The sequence below is a fragment of the Crocodylus porosus genome, unplaced genomic scaffold (genome assembly GCF_001723895.1).
Source record: "Crocodylus porosus isolate Cpor-Errol unplaced genomic scaffold, CroPor_comp1, whole genome shotgun sequence".
Taxonomy (NCBI): Eukaryota; Metazoa; Chordata; order Crocodylia; family Crocodylidae; genus Crocodylus; species Crocodylus porosus.
This window is the reverse complement of record NW_017728949.1, coordinates 7,468,809-7,491,836: the sequence shown is the minus strand read 5'-3', so window position 1 is coordinate 7,491,836 and position 23,028 is coordinate 7,468,809. Positions and strand designations below refer to the sequence as shown.

General features: G+C 43.8%; 1 protein-coding gene across 1 annotated transcript; it reads left to right on the top strand.

Moving 5' to 3' along the window:
• Positions 1–230: 230 nt before the first annotated feature.
• Positions 231–22,034, top strand: CUNH2orf80 (chromosome unknown C2orf80 homolog). Its single transcript, XM_019553516.1, has 7 exons — positions 231–244; positions 905–986; positions 3,506–3,588; positions 3,742–3,829; positions 4,442–4,519; positions 20,396–20,483; positions 21,094–22,034. The coding sequence occupies exons 1-7, from the start codon at positions 231–233 to the stop codon at positions 21,237–21,239; spliced, it is 579 nt and encodes a 192-aa protein (XP_019409061.1). The 3' UTR covers positions 21,240–22,034.
• The last annotated feature ends 994 nt before the right edge of the window (positions 22,035–23,028 follow it).

Genomic DNA, 23,028 nt, shown 5'->3' with positions numbered 1-23,028 from the left:
CTCGGGTCCCCTGCCAGCCAGAGCTGCTCTGCCCCAGCTCAATGTACTGTAATTCCAGGCATTAAACACATACCTGGGAGTATTACACTCTGAAGCTCTGGAGTTTATTGCTGCACATTAATGGCACATGTAGATGTACCCACACACATATTAAAGGATAACATACATATATCCTTAGCCTTTCCTTTCTGAACTTATTCTGTCAGTGGAGGAAGGAAGAGAGAGTCCTTATGGATAGCATATGGTATGAACCTCCCTGTATGGTCCAGCCAGCTATTACTGCTATGTGAACAAGTCTGCCCCTGTACCTCATACAGGAGAGTCTTGTATTTGTATATCTAAAGTATACTGGGCTCCATCCAACAGACAGCTTTTTCAGGGTTTAATTTAGCTTCTATTATGTTCAGTATGAGTCCCACATTTGACTTCATTAGGGCTTCTTCCATGAGTAAGTACTATTAAGTCTGAGCAACAGGTTATAGAATCAGGCCCTTCATGAAAAAGAAAACCAAGAATAAATGGAACAACACTTTCAGGCTGGTGGTTTTACAGTGAAATCCCTGCTGTGCTCTTGCTGCATGTACTGCAGTAAAACCAGGACCTAAAAGAAGCAATCCCAAGTAGGACTTTATTTTTAACACTTTGCTTGCACTTGCCTTTCTCCTTTTACTTCTAACTCTCTGAGGAATTAGGGCAGCTGAAAGTGCCACAAAAGCAAAAATAAGGAGGCTTTTCACAGCAGGCTTTCACAGCTTCAGCTGGACTCCTTGGTAAATCCATGGGCCTGGAATTGCAATAAACAGCTCTAATTTTACACTAGCTTTTAAGATATTTCTGCTCCATCCTCTTTTGCACTAGGTTACCTATAACTGCTTGTAATTCAAAGGTGCTCTCTTGCTTTAAGGGGAGATTATGTTGGCATCAGACTTCAGGAAATTGAATTTGACCCAGAAGGAAGAAGGCAGCCTACCTTTCTAGATGACATGGTAACCAGATGTCTCCTTATTCTAATCCTGCTTTCTTTATTCCTGGGTTAATGAGATATCTGAAGGGTGCCTAAATTAGTGCAGTTAAATAGCTTAGTATTAATATTTGGAAACAAAAAACTTTGATTTAGAGGAAAGAAAATATCTTGGGATCAGTTGTATTTAATAAGTCAGGGTAACAGCTTCAAAGCCAACATTCAGCTGACTTTCAGTGGTACATAGGGGTAACCTAGATGGGAAAGCTAAGGAAAAGTTAAGATGAATAATCTAAGTTTGAGGCAAGTGCAGGTATCAAATTTAGGCGCGATTAGTTAAATCTCATTAATGCATGTGTAGATGCAACCCAGCATTCATTTTAGTGCTGGGTCTTCCAAGCCAATAGGGACACATGGCAGGGCTGCAGGGACTTGGCACTAACTTTAGGGCCAAGTCTCTGCATGTGTAGACAGCTGCCAAAAATCACTTAATGTACACTAAATTTAGTCATGCATGTAGATACACCCTTAGTAGCACAAACAGGGCCAGTAACTCCTTTCCCAAATTATATCCACAACCGAGGATTTATTTATCTACTACTTTGTCTTGATGCAGGAATTACTGGGTAACATGCTTTAGCATAGTGATAGTGGAGATCAAACTAGATGATCATAAATTGTCCCATCTATCATTAAATTATGAAATTGCCCTTACATTCATGGGATGAGAGTAGTTCAGTCATGTTTGTGAAGTACTCAGAAGACAAATAAGTACACTATGCTAGCTCAGGGTGAAATTCTGGCCCTGTTAATGTCAGTGGAAAAACTCCTGTTGACTTCAGTGGGGCTAGGATCTCACCTTTAGTACAGATACATTTGTAGATGAAGAATATTCATAATTTTACTGACTTCTCTGAAAATGTTTTTAGAAATTTTGTTGTAGCAATTCTGTGTGGATGCAGGAATCCACTCACAAAAACCCAATTGCAGGACTGAGGCCTGACTTTTCACCTGAGTTTAGGTTCATCCTTTCCAGGATTGTTTGCTAATTTGGGACTGTGGAATTGAGCAATCCAGAAATTATGGATGGTGGTAAAATCCAAGATAGTGACTACTTTATAGGCCTATAAACTTTCATTAAGGCCATCTTAGGATGTTCTGAACAAGGGAAATGGACCAAAGTCCGACATATATAGCAGCAGTTCCCAGCGCAGTGCCCATGGGTGCCATGGTGCCCCCCGAGGTTTATTCAGGTGCCCGTGTGCATTTTCACGATCAGTAAAAATCATTATTCCAACAAAAAATGCTGTCATATTGGCACCCACTGCTTTTTCTTTTAAATTCTAATGTGCCCTTGGGCACATAAACATTGGGAACCCCTGATCTATAGCATAGTTAGGTAAAGAATATTAAGTTGTCCAGGGCAGGTTTCAAAGGGAATATGTTCAAAGAATTGATAGTGCACTAGATGAGTCAGTAGAGATGGGGAAGTAAACTGTGTCAGAGAGGAAGGGCTCAGTTTTCTTTCCACGTGAGCAAGGGATAAGCAGGACTCAGTTATGACTCCTCTGAGTTATAGTTTTGCTCTGTAGCCTGTTCCTGATGCACTGTAGCTATGGGCTACCCCTTTCTTCATGGCATGGTGCTGTACAAAACAAACACATTGGAAAATGACATGATTTTGCTAACTTTTTTTTTATTATAATAACAGTAGATGCCATTTGTGACTGTGGCAGGAACACAGTATTTAGATTTTCATCCTGGCAGCGTCCTTTAAACACTGCCCTGTGTTCGGCCAGTATGGGCTTGCTGGGTGCAGCACTATTTGAGTGAATATGACCATTCTTAGGCATTGCAATGAAAAGGGTTTTCCTTAGATGTCAGACACTGCCGAAGGATGCTCTTGGCAAGATGGTGACCTAAGTATGTTAACTTTATGATATGATGCCATAATAAAGTTTCATATTGTAAAGTTGTGTTTGCAGCCTTGCTTCAGTGAAGCACATGCTTAACTTTGCTCATGTGCTTAAATCATGCCAAAATCAAAAAAGTTAAGCTCATGTTTAAATGCTGTGCTGAATTGGGGTCATGCAGCCTTCTGCATCCATGGACCTGGAAGTGCTTCTCACATCATTAACAGATCAACCTCAGAACCCACCTGTGAAAAAGATCTATTTTACTTGTATTTTATAGCCAGAAAAAGCAAGGCAAAGAAATTAAGTAGCTGCCAGATGTTTGCCAAGTAAATCATAGCTGAATTCTGCACTCAGTTCTGTCTCTCATGACTCCTAGTTTCATGCTATTGCTCATACTGATATAAATCTGATACATACCCAAACATATCTGCATGCAGGCATGCTTAATTTAAGACACATGTCCTATTTTGGAGGTAATTTATGGTGCCTTTTCAACCTCCCAACAATAAGGTACCACAAGAAACAGGGTTTGGGGGTAAGGAGGTCACCTGACGAGTATACCCAGCATGTGATTGTATTTCACATTTTACTGCATGTTGTTACATTTAAGGTTCTTTTCTATTTTCAGGCCAATTATGACTTAGCCATCAGTGTTGCTCTACTATGGCTAAATGAGTCAGAAAACAAAACTCCTTCGACAAAAGGGAAAAGGTAGGTATGAAAAGGCTAGGGCCAAGTTCCTGCATTGGTATTACACTAGTGTGAAGCTGAAGTAATGAAGCTATGATTCAGGTCCAGTAGCTATCACTGATTAAATAAATCAGACTAACTGTTTATTCACATTCCCCTGATTATCCTGCACAGGAATTTACCAGTTCACAGGAGATACATGTATCCCAACCGAATTGAGAGAGAAGCTATGATTTTATCTTCATATGCTGGAATATTAATGGTAAGGAAGTGATCACGGTTGTAAAACCTTTTGTTCTACAACAGCTTCCCAGTTTAATTCAATTATATTACATGTGCCATGTATCTGTTTGATAGTTAATTTACATACAGCATGCATTGTATTTTTTTAAAATACTATTAATCTGAGATGCAGTAAATGCAAAACAAAAAATAGAAAGCCTTATACAGAATAGGTAGGTGAATTTCTTATTTTATAAAGACCTGACATAAAAAATAACAAAGAAAAATATCAATGGTAATGATAGCTTCATCTAACACAGACTGGTGTTAGATCTCATTTAGCAGAATGCTCTTCTACTGGGCTTTTCTTGCTATCTATTTAATGATATATTTTAGGCATATGATTAGATCTGACTCTGTTCACTGTATCTTTTCTATAATAAGAGATAATAGAAACAAATAGCACGAGGTACATCTTAGCTATATTAGCAACACTAGAAAGGCATGTCATATTGAGCACATGATGATACTGAAGAAGTCAAAATTTTTCTGGATCTCACTAAGATGGAGCATCAGTTGGATTTTATTTAAAAAAAACAAAGAAAAGAAAAGAAAACCTCTCCAAGAGCTAAACCCCCTTCTGTTTTCACAGAACAGCATCCCTATTGAAGAGATCTTTGAGATTTACAGCACTGCACCCTCAGCCACACACTGGCAGCACTCTGAAAAAGTGAGTTGTTTGCTGATGTGTTAGTATCTTTTATAAAGATCACAGTGAAAGAACTGAGTTGAGAGCTAAAAAAAAATCACCAGCAGTGTACTCCAGTGGTTAGGGCACTAGAGTAGAAGTGCGATGACCTGGCTGCTATTCCTAGCTCTGGTGCTTACCTACTCAGAATTGGGCTAGTCACTTGTCCTCCCACCCTCATTCTATTTAGATAAGTTGATAAGGTTCCAATAAGTTTACCATCACCCCTGTGCATGTATATAATCACCTAGCAGTAAGGCCTTGACTTTAGTTACGGATTTTGTGCTACTATAATACAACTTCTATTAAATGACAGTTTACCAATGCCATTTATTTCTTTTTAATGAAATAAAATGGGTTTAATTCAACAAGCTTTCCTACCATCCTTTACATATCTATCACATATTAAAATACTGGCAAGATCATACAGTTTTCTTGATCTAGTTGCTTGGAGGTCATCCTCTGGGTCTGTACTGCTAACAGCTGTTGTTTATACTGCTTGTCCTGTATTAGAACAGTGGTGACTCTGGCAGAAAAGGTGGAGGAGAATTAACACAGTATCACATTGATAAGTTTTATGCAGTACATTACAAACATCCATGAACATGCAGTGAAATAGACCACATTGCTTTGAAGATGCCACTAGCTCTTTTCTACTTCAGTGACCTAACTTTGTGTTTGCTGGAGATATACCAGTAATATGGGTTTATGTTAAAGGGCAGTCTCTTCCTGGAATCTTGCTGGATTCCAGGAGTAAAATCCTATCACCCACACTCTCTTCCAGAAAGCCACTCACTCTGTTCCAGGCAGCTACTAAAGAGGTTTTTTAAAAAAAGAAAGAGAGAAAAATACAGCTACCATTTCAGATCTACTTTCTTATATTCTTAGTAACAGACTTCTTCCCATGTCTGCAGTGCTTCATCTTTGGCCTGGTTCTTCCTACAGTTCTTCAGACCACTTCCCTCTTGCATGGAGTCTGCAGATCTTTTATAGATGAGTCTTCTTCATGGATCGTTTTTTGCCTTAAATGCTTATAAGGACTAATGTGAAGTGGGAGGATATAGAGGGCATTTAGAAGATAGTTGTAGACTTTGAGGTATGGCAGAGTAGTGACCAAAGAGATCATGTTCCAGAACCAATCACAGTTCTAATCTCTAGTCTCAAAAGGCTTGCTCCAGCCAAGCACAAAACTCCCTGGTTGCAATCCAGCAAAGAATTTAAGCATGTTTTTAACTTTAAGCATGTGAGTAATTCCAGTGACATCAATGGCCAGGTCTATAAGACAAAGTATTGCCACTATAGATTAAAAAAAAAAATCACACCCCCTAACTGACACAGCTTTTTCAGCATACCTCTCCTCCATGTAAATGCAGTCTCACATCAGCAAAAAAGTACTTTTTTGTGATTGTTAGTTGTGCCTTTGCTAGGGGGTTCTAGTTGTACTGGCAAATGCTTTGTACTTAGATTAGTGCAATGACACCATTTATATGCTTTGGAAGATGCATAACAAAGTGTGTTACTGGTTTTGGGGCAGATTACTAAACACTTGGCAGAATCAAGCCTAACAGTTTGCATTCCTTGGTCTGGTTGCTTTGCTGTAGGCAGCCTATGTTTTTTAAAATGGCCAAATGTTTTGAAAATGTTGCCTCATTATTTTTCCTCAGTGATGATATGGACAACTCTGCAAACTGCAAAATACAGATAAACAAATAATAGCTACAAAGTTAAAATGCCACAGGGAGCAGGTCCAGTCAGAATTCCTTATCCTGTTGTGCAGGAGTGCCTCAGTGGTGGACTCAGATTCTCTGTTTATCAATCAAGTAAAATATTAAATTAAATCTTGGAGTAAATGCACAGACCTGCTGCACTGTATCTGGTTGGCTATTACTGATTGATTACCAAAGTCTCCAAAGATAATATTTTGTTCTTAGTTAGGTGAATAAGATCAATAATATGCCTGGAAAAGCTAGCTCTAGAATAGACAGGACCTTGCACAGCATTCCAACTAGTGAGTCTTGTGAAGGCATTTGTCTTCCTCTGACTTTTGTTCAGAAAAGTTTCCACTCCACATAATTTTGAACCAGATGGCATCATTGGGAATGGAAAAACAATACATAAACTACAGTAAAATTTACACATGAATTACAGCAGGATCAGGAATGGACAGACATGAAGCTAGACCACAGTAAATATATACGGTAGATGACTATTGCTATGCCATGCCATTATGGTGGTGGGGCAGCAGGTAATAATAACCTATGTGCCTTTAGTAAATGACTCTTCCAGTATGGAAGTAGACAGATAACACCTAAATGCAGGGGCAGGCAAAATACAGCCCGCGGGCCAGATCTAGGCCGCCAAGGTGCAACCCGGAAGATGGCATAGAGCACACCCTCAGCAAGTTTGCAGATGACACCAAGCTGGGGGGAGTAGTAGACACACTGGAGGGTAGGGCTAGGATTCAGAGTGACATAAAAAATTGGAGGATTGGGCCAAAAGGAATCTCATGAGGTTCAACAAGGACAAATGCAAAGTCCTGCACTTAGGACAGAACAATCCCATACACCAGTACAGGCTGGGGGGTGACTGCCTGGGCAGCAGCTCTGCAGAAAAGGACCTGGGGGTTACAGTGGACAATAAGCTGAATATGAGCCACCAGTGTGCTCGTGTTTCCAAGAAGGCTAACAGCATACTGGGCTGCATTGGTAGGTGTGATGCCAGTAAGTCAAGGGACTTCCCCTCTATTCAGCACTGGTGAGGCCACATCTGGAGTACTGTTACCAGTTTTTGGCCCCCCACTACAGAAAGGATGTAGAGAAATTGGAGAAAGTCCAGTAGAAGGCAATAAAAATGGTGAGTGGGCTAGGGCACATGACTTATGAGGAAAGACTGAGGAAACTGGGTTTATTTAGCCTACGGAAGAGAAGACAGAGATGGGACTTAACAGTAGCCTTGAAGTACCTGAAGGGAAGTTCAAAAGAAGATGGAGCTGGACTGTTTGTAGTGGTGGCAGATGACAGAACAAGGAGCAACGGTCTCAAGTTGCAAAAGGGAAGTTTAGGTTAAATATTAGGAAGAATTTTCTCATTAGGAGGGTAGTAAAACACTGGAACAGGTTACCCAGAGAGGTCGTGGAAGCTCCATCCTTGGAGGTTTTTAAGACCTAGCTAGACAAAGCTTTGGATGGGATAATCTAGTTGGGGATGGTCCTGCTTTGAGCAGGGGGTTGGAGTAGATGACCTCCTGAGGTCCCTTCCAACCCCAGCTTTTTATGATTCTATCCAGCCCACGGGGTCCCTCCAAAAGACAATTATTACTGGCCTGCAGCTGTTCCTCTGAAAGCCAGTGGGAGGTACAGGCTTTCAGACGTTGCATGCCATTGGACAGGGCCAGCTCTGTGCCTCTGCCTCTGTGGGGCTCCTGGCACTGAAGCTGGGAGCCACCCATGGAGTCATCCCAGCCCAATGGCATGCAACTTTCAATGGCTTCTGGCACTCCAGCTGGGAGCTGCAGGCAGCCACACATGATCAAGCTGGGCAGGCTCTGTGCTGCCACATGCAGTTCCCAGCACTCCTTCTGGAAGCCACATACCATTGGACTGGGCCAGGCTGGCTTCGTGCCAGCATGTGGGACTTCTGGCACTGCAGCAAGGAGTGTGTGCCTTCATGCCAACCCAGGCTAGCTCCATGCCAGCATGTGTGGCTCCTGGCACTGCAGCTGGGAGCCATGTGCCTTTGGGCTGGGCCAGGCTGGCTTTTGCCTCCATGTGCAGCCCCTCACCAGAGTGCTGGAAGCCCCACGTGGAGGCACAGAGCCAGCCTGTCCAGGCCTGACCCGATGGCATGCGGCTCCTGCCTGCAGTGCTGGGAGCCCCATGTGCTGACATAGAGCTAGCCTGGCCTGGCTCAAAGGTGCCAGTGTGCTGGGCCAGGCTGGCTCTGTGCCACAATGTGTAGTTCCTGGGACTCAGCTGGAGCCCCTCTGCCTGCTGTGGGCCATGAGCACCCTTAGGGCCCACCACCTGCTGCACTGGCTGTGTGCCATGGTGGGGGGAGGGGGGCAGGCTCATGGTGGGGGCCCACATCCCCCCTCACACACTCCATACCCTCCCCACCCCACCACATCCCTTCTCAATCCCCCCAGACCCTCTTCACCCCCCCACCACACACACACATCCCCCACACACCCTACATCCCACATACTCCCCTCACACACAGTAAAGAAGATTAAGACCTTATTTTGAGCTATTATGCAATTGCCTCTACATACACTATGCAAACATATGTAAATCCGGAGCAATATATTTTTCTGAAATAAAACAAAAATATGTTATAGTAGATGTTTGATTTTTAGTATATAATTTGGATTTTTTTCCAGTTCCAAGTTGGCAAACGCCCCTCTCAGAAGGAGTACTTCTGGGGGACAAGGGGAGGGACTTCTGGTGGCAAAGGTCAGGGGTTAGGGGCAGGACTTCTGGTCCCAAGATGGCAATCAAGGGGCAGCACACCTGTCAAGGGGCATGGCTACCCTTGCAGCCTTCGACAGCTCACCAAAAGTTAAGTAGCCCTCCAGCCAAAATAATTGCCACCCCTTCCTAAATGGGTACAACTTATGCCAGTAGAATTTTAGCCTGGTTCATTCCTGATCGGGTGGAGTTACCTAATCTGTGTTGTCTGTTCCTTTTTAAAAATACCTATATAATCTCCTTTCCACCAGTCTAAAAGTCATCTGTTCAGGACCAGGGAAGATGGCCACAAGGTGGTGGCATTCAAACCTCTGTTCATCTCTGATCTTTAAAGCGCTTCTCTTTTATTATGGTGCAGTAAATTCCCTCTTTACTTTGATGCCCAAAAGAGAACAAAAATGTTATTTTAAAAGATTTTCATTGCGACTGTAAACCAGTTGTGCACTATATGCTAAGCTGAACAAACTGCTAGGACTGTGGCAGTTATGTTGTTTATATCATGGAGGTGCTTGGAGGTCCCATCTAAAATTGGAGCCCAGTAGTGCCAGACACTGTGCACACAATAGTGAGAGAGAAAACTTGCACCTAATAAGATCTTACAATGAAAATATACAGAGTGGAAGAATGGAAGTATTATTATCCCCCTCTTACAGATGGTCAATTGTAGAAGGAATCAAATAACTTTTCCAAGGTCATATAGAGCTAACAGCTGAAAGCATATCTAAGCCCCAGTCCTGTGCTTTGCCTATAGACCCATTTTTCTTGCCACAGAAAACTTTCACAAGGTTAGGAATCAGAAACTTCCTCAAACCTCTCAGAACCATACAAATACAAGTGAGTACCTCCCTTCCCTCAAAATGAAACCTAGCCAAATGTATATAGCCAAACCATGTATCGAGGCCTGATGGGGCCTCTGAGGCCTGCAGATTCTGATCGAGGTATCCTCCTTTTCTCCACTTCAAGTACTACAGCCACAACCATGGCTTGATCTCGCACACTGACAACAGCAGCAGCAGCAATGGGAGTCTAACTCCTGACTTGAATTGGAGCCAGATCAAGTCCATAATTGGAGTCTCATAAGTTATCAGCATGTCAGTTTGGCTGGAAGAGTTGCAGTTGCTTAGGTTTGTCACTGCTGCTTGCATGGACAGATATAGGATTTTGAAAAGGGGAGTGCAGATGATGTGGTACATCATCCCATATAATGCAACACATTTTTCTCCAGTTAAAAATAAATGAGATGTTTTATTAATATGCTAGGGGCTTAGGGCTATATAATATTGAAAGCAAAAAATAATCCAAATGCTGTTTCATTAATCCTGTAGTCCTTACAGCTAAATGTGCACCTCTTTTTCAGATTCATAAAACAGTCTAACTTTCTTGAGCATCTTGGCAATGTATCCAGTGCTTTACTGAAGGTTATTTCCACACCTGAGTTAACGTTCACCTGAGTTAATGTTTTTAGCTATAGTTAAAAACGGTCTGTGAGGCTGTTAAAGGAAGCTATGTTACCAGGAACAGCTAGCCAAAGGAAGGATAGTTAGATAAGTGGAACATCAAGACTAGCAAAAAGGAGGGAAAGTTGTTAACATCTGCGGAATGAAGTATTTAGAAGAAATTAGGTAGATTACAATAAACCATAAAGTCAACTCAGTCTCTCACTGTTGCCTGAATAGAAATGCTGCTGACAGGCTGTTGATTTTAAACCTAGTTTGAACCAAGAATCAAAAGCAGGGTGGGGATGTAACTGCACCACCGCACCCCCTGTGGATCCTCCCCTGGCTGCCTGTGTAGGTGTGGGCCTAATATTTCTTCGTCGCCTAGACGCTGTATCTGTATTTGGAGACTAACTCCTGATTCCACAAGGGATTATATATTAAGTATGTATACTAGGGGTGTGTGAAGCGGGGCCTGTTTGATTCAGATTTGGCCTGAATCAGGGCCAGTGATTCGATTAGTTGATATGGATCACTGTCCCTGATTAAATTTGGCCGAATCTGAATCTGATTTGGAGACTCAGCGATTCAAACATAGACACAGCTTTAAAAGTTTTTTCTACATACGCTGAGGTAGCAGGTGTGGCTTGTGATCACTATGATGCTGGGGTGCATGGAGCGTCCCACAGGAGTGCAGGGGGCCCTCCACATGCTCAGTGGTGAACCCGGAGGTGGATCGGAAGTACTTCTGGTCCACTTCTGGGTCTGCCCGGGAGTGCACTGGGGGCCCCCCTGCACCTCCCTGGCTCAGCAATTGGCTTCAGGGGGGCCCTGGGTGTCCCCCAGACCCAGGAGGCACAAGTCACCTAGCTGGTGGGGCAAAGGGGAGCCCCGAGCACACTCCCCAGCGAACGCAGAAGTGGACCGGAAGTGCTTCTGGTCCACTTCTGGGTCTGCTAAACGAGCGTGCTGGTGAATTCCCCGTGCTTCTGTGGGACACTCCAGCACCCCAGCATCGCAGCCACCTGCTACCTAGAGGTATGTAGAAAAAGTTTTTAAAGCTGTGTCTATGTCCAAATCTCCAAATCTTTCAGAATCTATTGGAATTGATTTGGCAGGTTCCGATTTGATTCAGAGAGATTAAAGGGTCCTTTGATTCGATTCAGATTTGGAGATTTGGTTACCGAATCGGGGTGAATCTCTGCTGAATTGAATCAGGGACTGAAGCTTCGCACGGCCCTAATGTATACATTGAAGACTATGAGGCTAAGTGCAGAAGTTACACTCAGAAAGTGTTTTACAGCCATAACAGGACAGACATTCATGGCACATAAAACACTTTAAAAATCATGGAACTCCCTCCAAATTAATCCTGGATGGGTGTGTCCTAATCTAAAGCACTTTCTGTTTGAGCGCTTTATCAAATGTCTGTGCCAGATCCCATTAAGGATCAATGTAAAGCATGATCACTGCCATCCCAGACAGCATTGTGCAGGGCTGCTCTAGCCTCAGGCAGACCTTGTTTGCTCTGCCCAAGCACTTGACTGGCCTCACTCCCCCAGCTGTCACTGACCCAAGTCAGTTACAGCCTCTGAAATCAGTCCCACATGCAGCCTGGCCACGGTGGGGGAAGGAGGGTTTCTGTCCCTGCAGCCGTCAGAGCTCTGTAGCATAATGCAACCCTGCTGAGTGAGGAGGGGGTGCTGTGGGGACTTATTGTCCATCTAAAAGTTTTGTTTTTATTGACACTTGGCTTCTGTAAATGGAAAATGTTCATAGTTGGTAGGGTCGGAAGGGACCTGAGCAGATCATCAAGTCCGACCCCCTGCCATGGGCAGGAAAGAATACTGTTCAAAAGAGATTTCTACCAAGATTGTAGTAAAAAGATGATGAAAAGGATCATAACATATCGAATGAGTTGTATATAGTGTATGCTGAGTGCCTCAGAATCTTTGCATTCCAATATGTCTTTTCAACCAGTTTACAGATGAGAAGTGAGGCTCAAAGAGTTTATAGCAGAATAAGAACTTCCAGTCCTAGACTAACATGATCCCCTGGCCCATCCTTCTCTCAGAGAATCAGCTTGATATCCTATCCTTTCCCACATGACACCACCACACTGAAGTATACCTAAAACATTGTATTATTTTGGTTATCTACCATATTTACTCAAATATAAGATGAGGTTCCCCCCCGCTCAGTCAGGATGGGGGAGAAAGCCCCTCACCTTATATTCACATATCAAGTGGAAGGGGGAGCAAGTGGTTGCTCCAGCTCTGGTCCTGATCCAGGCTCCAGGCCAGAGTCAGAGTCAGACCCACAATAGCTTGCTTCCCCTTCCCTCTGCCATTTCTGCCCCACTTCCCCAACCCCATCCCCAACCCCTTCCCACCCCCTTACTACCAGAGCCAAGCTGTGCCTGACTCTGGCTGGGGTCTCTCCCAGGCATGGAGCAATGGAAACTCCTTGCTTTGCCAAGCCAATCAGTAGTGCCAACACCAGGCCTGACCCAATGGCACCTACATTGCTGGGCCCAGCCAGTCATCAGCACCAGCACTGCTGTTAGGCAAGGGCTGAGCTTCTGTATGGTGTGCTCTAGGATGGAGCAATCAAGCAGTATCAGAGAGTAAAGGGGGGAAGATGGGAAGGAGAAGAGGCAAAAACTGAAGAGCTGGTGAGGGGGGAAGAGGCAGAGATGAGGGAGGGTCAGAGGCTCTGGGAAGGTGGGGTTGGAGGGTGCAAGTGGCAGGGGGGCAGGAGGGCTGCAGGGGGAAGAAGCAGATGGGTAAGGGACCTGATCCCCACCCTACTTTCCCTGCTGTGGCAATGTGGGAAGGGGAAGACTGAAGACAACCCTCCAGTACTTTTCTACCTGGAAAATTATAAAAAATGTATCACATTTTCCATATACAGAATCAAATTACTGGGGGGTCATTTTGTAGTCAAGCAAATATGGTACTGGTTGCCAGTGAGACTCTCCCACTGAGACTGCAATTCACTTTCTGCCATAATGGTTCTTGTTGACTGCTGACTTAATTCTTTCCATCTATCTTATACTGGATCTCTGAACCTTACAACAAGGCACCACTACAAGACTGGCAAATATACAAACGCTTTTTATGTTTGTGTAACTGACCTTCAGAGAGCTGGTCTTGTTCCTGAGAGGGAGGGAGTTGCCTATTTTTCTACTGAGCTTTTCTTCTGCTGCACCAGCTGAAAATAATGCCCAGGCTGAGAGACAGAAAAAGAAATTAGGTCTATTTTATCTATTCAGCTCTTGATACCAACAGACACAAAATCTATCTGAATGTATTCTTTAATCAGTAACTGAGCAACTGTATCTATAGCATAGAAGCACAAGCATTATTCAGTGGACAAAAAGAAGAGGTCACACTGCACTTCTGGAATTTTTGGCATTGGTTCTCCAGCTGACCAGGATATTAGGGTAATGCCCCACTCCCATAGGTACTGAGCTGGTAAAGCACTTAATTGTCTGCCTAATGCATGAGTACCCCACTGACTTCTGTGAGACTCATGTGTTCATCACTAAACATCCTCTTAAATGATCAGACCCTTACAGTTCCCTTTAGGAGCTTTCTGAACCTCTGTTTTCTATTCTGTTTCAAAGAAGGCACTTCTGGCAGCAGGTGGGCAGTGATGGTGCCCAAATTCAGTACTGCCCCAACGAAAAGTGTGTCAGGTGCCATGTGTAAAGGGAAGGCATCTATTAATTATACATCTTCCAGCCAGTTGCCAATACTGTATAGCTTATGTCTGTGATAGGATCAAAGCATCAAGAGCTACACTTCACATTACTAAAGGAGATGAGGATTTTAATATTCAGCTTCAACAGCAGCAGAGTTATTGTACACCAGTAGCATTTCTTTGGCATACTGAAGCTCTGTACTTGCATGAAAGGAGTATATGTAGCTGGCTTTTCCATCAACTGCAACTTCTACTCCCTGGCTTAGGGCAAACGAGAGGCATGTTAGGCTTGTGCCAGGGAGAGGAGGGAGAAAGGCTGCATCCCAAATTTCAGTAGGGATACAGATGTTCCTTAGACCCTTCAAGCCTTCTGGCCCTGCCTACATTACTAGGCTGTTGCCTTCATAGCTATGGCAGCAGGGCTTCCTAGTGGAGATGTTATGTATCAACATGGAAGGGTTGGGATCCCCTGTCCCCCCTCCCCCATAAATGCACAAATACCCTAAGAAATACAAGGTGAACTGGCAGAAGGTCTCTTCTGTTGGTATAGCTACATTCATACAATGCCTTTTGCTGGCAAAACTGTATCTGCAAGGGAAGTGACTTTCACAATCCCCTGACAATGGATCAAGAAATTATAATTTTCAAAATAGACGTCTCTGTAAGATAAAATTTGGGCCTAGGAGTTCTTCAGTGAAACAAATCCACTTGCATGTCAAGCAGTATTTTTCAGGCTTTAATTCCTGACTTTTATATCTAAGTTCCCTGTTTGCTCTAACAGTATGCTACAACAATGCGTGTGTTGGAATACTTAGGCTTCATACAGTTAGTATCATTAAAAATAAATGTTACCAAAGCAACTTTTGAAAAATGCTGTGGAATTGTAATTGGATTGCAATTAATCACTTACGTGTATCTAGCAATGTCTGGAACCCTTATTATAAACGACATTATTCATATCTGGCCTTATTGTTAGTAAAGACTGCCATCTGGCAGCTGGCTGGGGTTACTACTACTCTCTGGCAAATACAGCTTCATAGTTATAGTTCCATAGTTTGTAGGGTCGGAAGGGACCTGAGCAGATCATCAAGTCCGACCCACTGCCAAGGCAGGAAAGAGTACTGGGGTCAAACGACCCCAGCAAGGTGATTGTCTAGCCTCAAACGACCCCAGCAAGGTGATTGTCTGTATTTGTGTGTAAGTGACAAACATATTGGTCAATTCTCTCATCTGCATATGGGAAACTCTATCCCAGGGGTTGGCAAAGATTTTGAGCAGTGTCAAAAACACCCACAACCTCAACTTGTATGATGCTGGCGTGCCAGGGCGGATAGTGGGGGAGCCGCAAGGGGCCTGATCTTTGTTATGGCAGTGCAGCCTAGGCCCCTTCCCTGACATCTGCCCTGAGGCATGCATGCTAAATACCTTCATGTGCCATACACTCATGCTGGGGGTTACCTACCCCTGCTCTACCCAGTTCAGTTTGTGGAATATTTTGGAATATGTTCAGCATAGTAGCATTGGTCTCTCACTTCTCATTTTCTGAAGAGAATGGTGGGGATTGCATTTAACCCATGGACTTTGTGAATGATACATTTCCTTCAGCACTCTGAAAACGCTTTACTTCCTTTTTCTTGGTGCACTGGGGCCTGTGGCCAAGATCCTTGCCACCCTGACATCTTTTGGTAGTTTGCTTTCAAACTGAAAACTTCACAGTATAAAGGAGTCAGAGGTTTGGTTTGGTTTACTAATAATTTCCAAAACTTCTCATCCTGCCATTTCACATAGTTCCTTCCCACTGATTTGGGTTTTGCTTGCTAGAATTCCTGGCATGACTCAGGCAGGCAGGGAAGGATTTCACTTTTGACTGCTGAGCTCTTTTCCCTTTCATTTACTCTAAAACTGAACCTAGCAGTGATGTCTGAGGCAATCCCTGTCTCTGGAAACATGACAAATGAATTTTTGGCTGATACCAAGATAACAGGGTTTTCAGAGGAAGATGAGCCTGGTATTTTGAGAATCCCTCTGGCCTGCAGTTTAGCTCATAGAATTAGGCACCCGGTGAAATCCATTCCTTTTCTTCAGAGCATATACTTAAGTGCTTGGCTGAGTTTGGAACCTAAAGGGTAATTTTTTCCAAAGCCCTAAAGGGCTAAAGGTATATTTACATAGCCTCTGTGCCAGGGCTGGAAGCATCATGTAGAAAGATTACTCACCCATTAATTCCCAGAAATTATGCAGGATATGCAGTGTGGAGCTGCTACTCTGCCTTATTTCCAGATGTAGCTGTGCCCTAAGGGTCACAATTTTAAAAAATTACTAATAAGTTTATGTGCCTGGATCTTTGGGTACAAAATGTAAGCCACCTTGGGGGCTGATTTTCAGGATACTGGTGCTCAGTCCTTCCTGAACATGCATTTCCTTTTAGATGTCTTAAATCAAGACTCCACTCCTCTCTGCCCCAAAATTGAAATGTCCTTAAATCATAATTCACTTTTAAAAATCTTAGCTTAAATGTAATTGAAAATAAAATTTTCAGAGGTATTCAGTCACAGAGAAGTACCTAATTAACTTAACTGTGTGGCCTAGAGTGGAGTGTGCCAACTCCTGGCCCACAGAGTTACAAGCCCAAGCCTGGGTGTATGCCCAGGCTCCTGGCTGGACCCCCAGGTCCAGGATTTTTTCAGGGGCTGGACTCGATAATCCTCCGGGGTCCCTTCCAGCTTGCATGTCTATGAAATCTGGCCTAAGACACTTATTAAAAACTGGTGCTAAGTGCCCAAATCATTAAAAATGGAATTTAGGAGCATAAGTCACCTAGACACTTGAAAATATTACCTGAAATGCTTAAATTAGAGATGTGTAGCATTGCTATGTTTGGTTTTTCATTTTTTATGTTATGGAGGAACGGTAAAAAAAAGTGAGTGACAGAAATACTTACTGCTTAGAATGATGCCTAATTTCATAGTCTCTCATAGATTAACCAGTCATATTCTATTTTGCCTCTTTATCTAGCCAGTAAACGTGGCTGCTTGGTATGACATCTTCCATATGAACATACACCCAGAATCCTTCTTAGAAATACCACCAAACAATGATAGAAAGAGGTAAAAGGTTAAAAAGTGGAGGTTTACCTTGGGAGTCAGATGTCAGGCAGGTTATATGTCATAAATCCAATGTCTATATTTAGTCCATGATTTTTTTGTATCCAGTAGGTTGATACAGTGAAGTTCATAGGCTAGTCTATGAAAGTTGTTTTGTAAATTCCCTTTGAGGATTAGAACAGAGATCGAAGAGAGGGTGGTTTTCTTGTGAGAAATGTGCCCCCACCGGTGTTTGAGTATTCTTGTCTTTGATAGATTTTTGGTGCGCGTTCATTTTGGTACATGGTTGTTTGATTTTTCCTACATATTTTCTATTAGAGCATTTGATGCACTGGATGAGATATATTATGTAATCCAGGTGGCAGCCCAATAGTTGCCACTCCTGCTCAATATTAGGGACGGTGTGGCAAGAGTGGGGCAGAGCTTCCAGCCAGCACTAATTAACTTTCCAGTCGGCCCCTGCTTCCCAAAGAGCAGCCCAGTGTCCCAAGAAGGCCTAACACTTAACTGATTTAACTATTTACACTTTATTTAAAAAACAAGAATAAGAAAGGTTATTTACAAGTGAACTTAAATGGCATAACCAGAATCACAAAACAAACCCAAGTGCATTAGTCAGCCCTTGACTGAAGAACCACATGTCGGGTAACTGGCAGCTTTCAGCCATTGCTGAGATGCTACCACAAGGAAGCAAGATGACCACTCCCAGCAGCTCCCACAGGCTTCCCAATAAGCAACAGACTGCAACAGGGGCTCTTCTGGTCTGCAGGAATCAAATTGTATTGAACCCCAACCCCCTCAAAGAGGCTGAAGGACGACCCTCCGTGGCAACCAAAAAGGCAAGCAACAAGCAACAGAGTAGGCTCCTGCAGCAATCAGCATGACCCAAGCACAAAGCTCAGGGACTCCATTCGATGACAATCAGCTGCAGAATAAGGGACAGGACTGAGTCCCCTCTGGGGCAGTCAGTGGCAGAGTGTCTGCAGCACAGGCAGCTCCCAGGGGTCATTGCTCTAAACCCTGCTCCAGATAACTGGCCAGGTGCCTCACACACTTCCCAGCTCACCAGTCCTGCTCCAAGCACCGGCCTGTGCCCCAAGCTCCTGGGGACCCTCATCCTGGCGCTCTGCTGCTCCTCAGGATCCCAATGCCTTGCCTGCTGCTGTCCCACTTCCTCAGGGAAGGGAAGGGGTTTCCTCAACTCACTGGCCCAGCTCCCTGCTCCGGATCAAGAAGCTGCCTGCACTCCTGGCCACTGCTTCTTCTCCACAGTGGAGTGGGGGGCCGACTGCCACCCCTAGCCTCCGGGACGCCCAGCACATCTAGCACACTGTGATGGGGCCTTGGGGCACCAGCTCTCTGCCCCAAGCCCTGGCCACTGCTCCCTCTCTCCTGCAGGGCTGGAGGCATGGCTGACTGCTGCTGCTTTCTTCTCCCAGGGCCTTCGAAGCTCTTCAGAGGGGTCTCTCTGCTCCCTCTGCTAGGTCAGTTCACCCCAGCTCTTCTTAGGCCTCCTGCATCGTTCCTTGGAGTCACTGTCAGCAGCCCCACATACCACTTCGGCTGCTGCTTTTATCCCCTCCAGCACTCCCTCCCTGGCTTGCAAACCGGCCAACCAGGCCTCAGGGTGGCTGGCCCCCCACTCCGGCCATTCCCCTTCCATGCAAATGAGGGGACTGAAAACCCCTTCCCCAGTTATCTTTCCTGCTCGGTGCAGGGGGCTCGACCTGATGATCTTCCAAGGTCCCTTCCAGCCTTACAATCTATGAATCCTATGAATCTTTTGATTGCCTTCTACTTTTCCACAGGGCAGGGCTCCCCTGCTCCACCCTTGGGGTTGCTCAGAGTTCACCAGCACTGTTTCTAGCCCAGGGTAAGTATCTCAAGCCAATCTGGTGAGTCCACATTGGCAGTCTAGTTACAATTACATTTCTGGAGGTGCAGGTGTAAGATCCAGGAATGCTGATGGCTCTCTTGTGGGGTGTAGTAATTGTGGGGGTGGTGGAGATGTGTTGGCAGGTTTTACATTTCTTGTCATGGTGTTAGAAATGCACAGTAAATGGAGTATTGTTAGACTATGATTAGAAATGGAGTGTTGTTAGAACTGCACAGTTTGCATCTCATACCTGATAAGAAAAAAACACTGCCAAGGACCATTTTTTTCCCCCTTGGCCAGTTTGCTAGCTTTTCTTATGATAAATCACTCCCTCCTACTGGTCTTTCTCATGCAGATTACAGAAGCTGGAATTCAACTGACTGTGTCCTTGAAAGGGGGCGGGATTTCAACTCTTGGTGACCTAGAGAGCTTTCTGAGCGTGCGCAATTAGCTGATGCATATTTGCCTATCTGCCCCGCATACTTAAGTAGTTAATTATAATATACATGCGACGGATGAAGTGACGTAGTCACATATATGTTTGTATGAACCGGAAATGAGCTGTAAGAGTTCCTGTTTCTGCACACGTGCCCGGGAGGAAAGAGATATAATGCCAGCTGCGGATTTCCTCAGGGGGCGGAGTAATCTGAGTCCTTTGGCTCTGCTCCGACCCTATTTGCAAATATACCTTTTGTGCTGCTAATAGTGTGTGCCTGAGATTTGTTTGCGAGCCTCCAAAGAAACGAACCGCTTTTTGCATCAATGGCATGGTGTGGATCCATTCAGTGTGTTTTAGGCCGTAGGAAGTTTGCTTCTGGTGATGAAGTTGGAGAGGTTCGTTGCTTGTTTGAAGGCTAGGATGGGTGGTTCTGGGAAGGAAATACGCAAGTGAACTAACACAGTGAATGCAACGTGACAGGCAAATAGAAGAGGGAGAGATGGTGGAAAAGGTAAAAATAATCAATTTGGAATAAAGGGAAAATACCAGTGATTCATAATAATGCTCTGGGAAACAGTAAACACAAACAATTTTTAGTTACTTGAAACAGCACATGCCAAATATTTCAAATTTCATAGACATTAGGGCCGGAAGGGACCTCAGAAGATCATCGAGTCCAGCCCCCTGCCCCAAGGTCAGCAGGGGTCATAGGATCCCAGCAAGATAAACATCCAAATTTCTCTTGAAGGTGTTCAAAGTAGGTGCTTGAACCACCTCTGGCAGCAGGCTGGTCCAGACCATATATTAACATGTGAATGCTGTTGTCCTTCTAGGGTCACTGGATTCACCCTTTCAACCTCTCAATGCACCCTTTCGCCATGCTGACAGCTCCCAAAGCTGCAGAATATGCCTGGAAACAAAGTAAGCTTGTTTTACCTTATCTCACTTGAGGGCTGTCCAGGGGGCTGGGAGTTAAGAAACCTAAAGTCTGATTTCTGCTTTGTCACTCATCTGCCCCACAACAGACAAACCAATTCTCCATTCTATTGCCCTGTCCATGACACAGAAATAACGATGCTTAATCACCCTTTGGAAAATGTCCCAGGATTTACAGATGAAAAGTACTGTGAGCCTGACCCAAAGGTGATGGTGTCTACAGGGAACTTTCCTACTGTAATTAATAGACCTGACTTTGTAAATGCAAAGAATTATTAAAGATAGAGCATTCCTTGCTGGATTATAATTTAACAATGGCATTAAGTTCACTGCATAGAGGATTTGTCTTTAATACCTTTTAAGAAACATCATAGCAACCTTGAGCTTGCAGTTGATTTTGGACTTCCATAATGGTCAGTTATGCAGTAGGTCACAAAAGATACCATGGTCCTACTTCAGATACAGGAAAAATGAGAGGATTACTACAAGCACATATCAAGTACTAATCTAGAATAGAAAGGCTATAAACCATTAGGAAATTCTTCAGGGTGAAAGGTGGAGGCACTTTATAAAGTGACAATGTCTTCTTTCCAAGGTGTCAAATTTAAAAAAGCAGCAAGAAAGACCACCAACAGTACCAGCAGAAGAAATAATAAGGATGGTGAGCTACCAGAATCTCCATCTTCAGAAAAGCAGCAGGAAGGCAAAGTAGGTCTAAAAATACAAACTAGAGACAATTAGGAAATAATTCCTTCAGCAATAGGATATGCTAGCACATATCAAACTATCCTGTGAAGTCCTTGGAGGCTTTCTTGAAACTACATGCAATGGAGGATTTTTAAGGAGCATTAGGAGTTGTTATTATAATTATATGAGAGAACGATAGCATTAATCATGCATTTGATATTGTTAGGTCAGTGAAAATCCTACAGTTGCCTGACAGTATATGCCAGTTCACATTTTACATTTCAGTGATATTCTGCAGTATTCATCTAAAATGTATTTGTTCTGGCATATATTCCATTTTACAGAAGTTATTCACTGGAATTATCTATAGGACACGAAGTTGCTAGTTTGTTTTAAAAATGAGCAAATGCTTCCACTAAGTCATCACTAGAGTCACACTAGTATAAAACTATCCTTAGTTTCAGAAGCAACTTAGAGTAAAAATCTTATTTAATCTAGGTCTCAATTGCTCTGTTTCCACTGTGCAATCAGGGTGAATGTGGTCTTCGTTGCTAAACGGTGTTTATTCTCAAACAGTTGAATGCTTGTATCATGCAGGGATCCAGAACAGAACTTAAACAAGAAGTCTTTTCAGAGGACTCTGGGACAGGTCAGGTTACAAAGAATGAAACAGAAATATAACAAGGAGGCAACAGGCCTGTGGACCATGACCTGTAACAGAAGAAATGAAGACCATGTTCTGCAGTGCAGTTCATTTTTCCTGCAATGCTGCAAGAGGTGGTCTTGTTTCCTAGGGGTATGTACAGATACTTGGGGAGTTTGGGGGAGGTTAGATCAGTTTAAAAAGGCCACCCAATCTAAGGTAAATTGGGAATGGGGGTGGGGGCAGGAGGCAAGCAGGATTTGCAGGGGGCTTGGGGAGGGGTGAGGGGGTTCTTCCCCTGCACTGGGACCAGGGGCTATTTTTAGCCTTCTGATCCCCAACCCTTAGATTAACAGCCTCCCCTGGCAAACCAATCTCCCCATCTCAACTGCCTTTCCCCTCACCCTAACTTACTTCCTTGGCTCCCAGCACCAGTGAATGCTAGTAAAAATGGGAGTGGCTTGCAAGATGTGGGGGTTGGCAGGCTTGAGGGGGATGGGGGTGGCTGGTCTGCAATGTGGGGCTTGTCCATCTGAGCAGGGTGAGAGACTAGGGTTTCCTAGGGCTGCACTGGGAACTATACAAAAGTTCAGTTAGATTGGTCTTGCTGAACCTGATCTAAGTTAGATTACCTCCAAGGTACAGGTAATTTAGATTGGGCTGGCCATTTTTAGACTGATCTAACCTTCCTGAACTTCCGTACCATTCACATTTGGACCTAAATGGGGATCTAAATGTTAAGTGTGCATCTGAGTGAGCTAAGTTAATTGGGTGGCCATTTTAAATGTGATCTAACCTCCCCCTAACCTCCTTGAACCTTCTGTACATACTCTACATTTTGATGATGCAACTGTTCTATTTGTGTACCTTAGTAATTGCTTCCTTCTCTAAAAGATCCTGTCAATATAATCTCAGTGTGAACACATTCAATTCTCATTCTCAAATATTACCTTTCATTTACAGTCTTCTTTGCTATCTGGAATTAAATTTTCAGTTAAGCCCTAGTTTTTAAGCATAGTTTTATCATTGTGGACTCTTTCTTCCCCTCCCCCCTCACTCCTTTCCTGAATTTTTAATAGCTCATTTCGGCACCTTTGTAGGTAGCAATTCAGCAGAGTAGTTAAGTATATGAGTAAGTGATGTTCTTTTCAGCAAAGTACTTCAAGCACATGTATAAATGCTGTTGACTTGGTCTTAAGC

Bases quoted from the DNA above. Each gene is read 5' to 3' on its own strand.
- CUNH2orf80 (XM_019553516.1), top strand. The intron at 4,520-20,395 runs GTGAGTTGTTTG...TTGTCCTTCTAG, and splicing joins ACTGGCAGCACTCTGAAAAA to GGTCACTGGATTCACCCTTT. The intron at 20,484-21,093 runs GTAAGCTTGTTT...CTTCTTTCCAAG, and splicing joins AGAATATGCCTGGAAACAAA to GTGTCAAATTTAAAAAAGCA.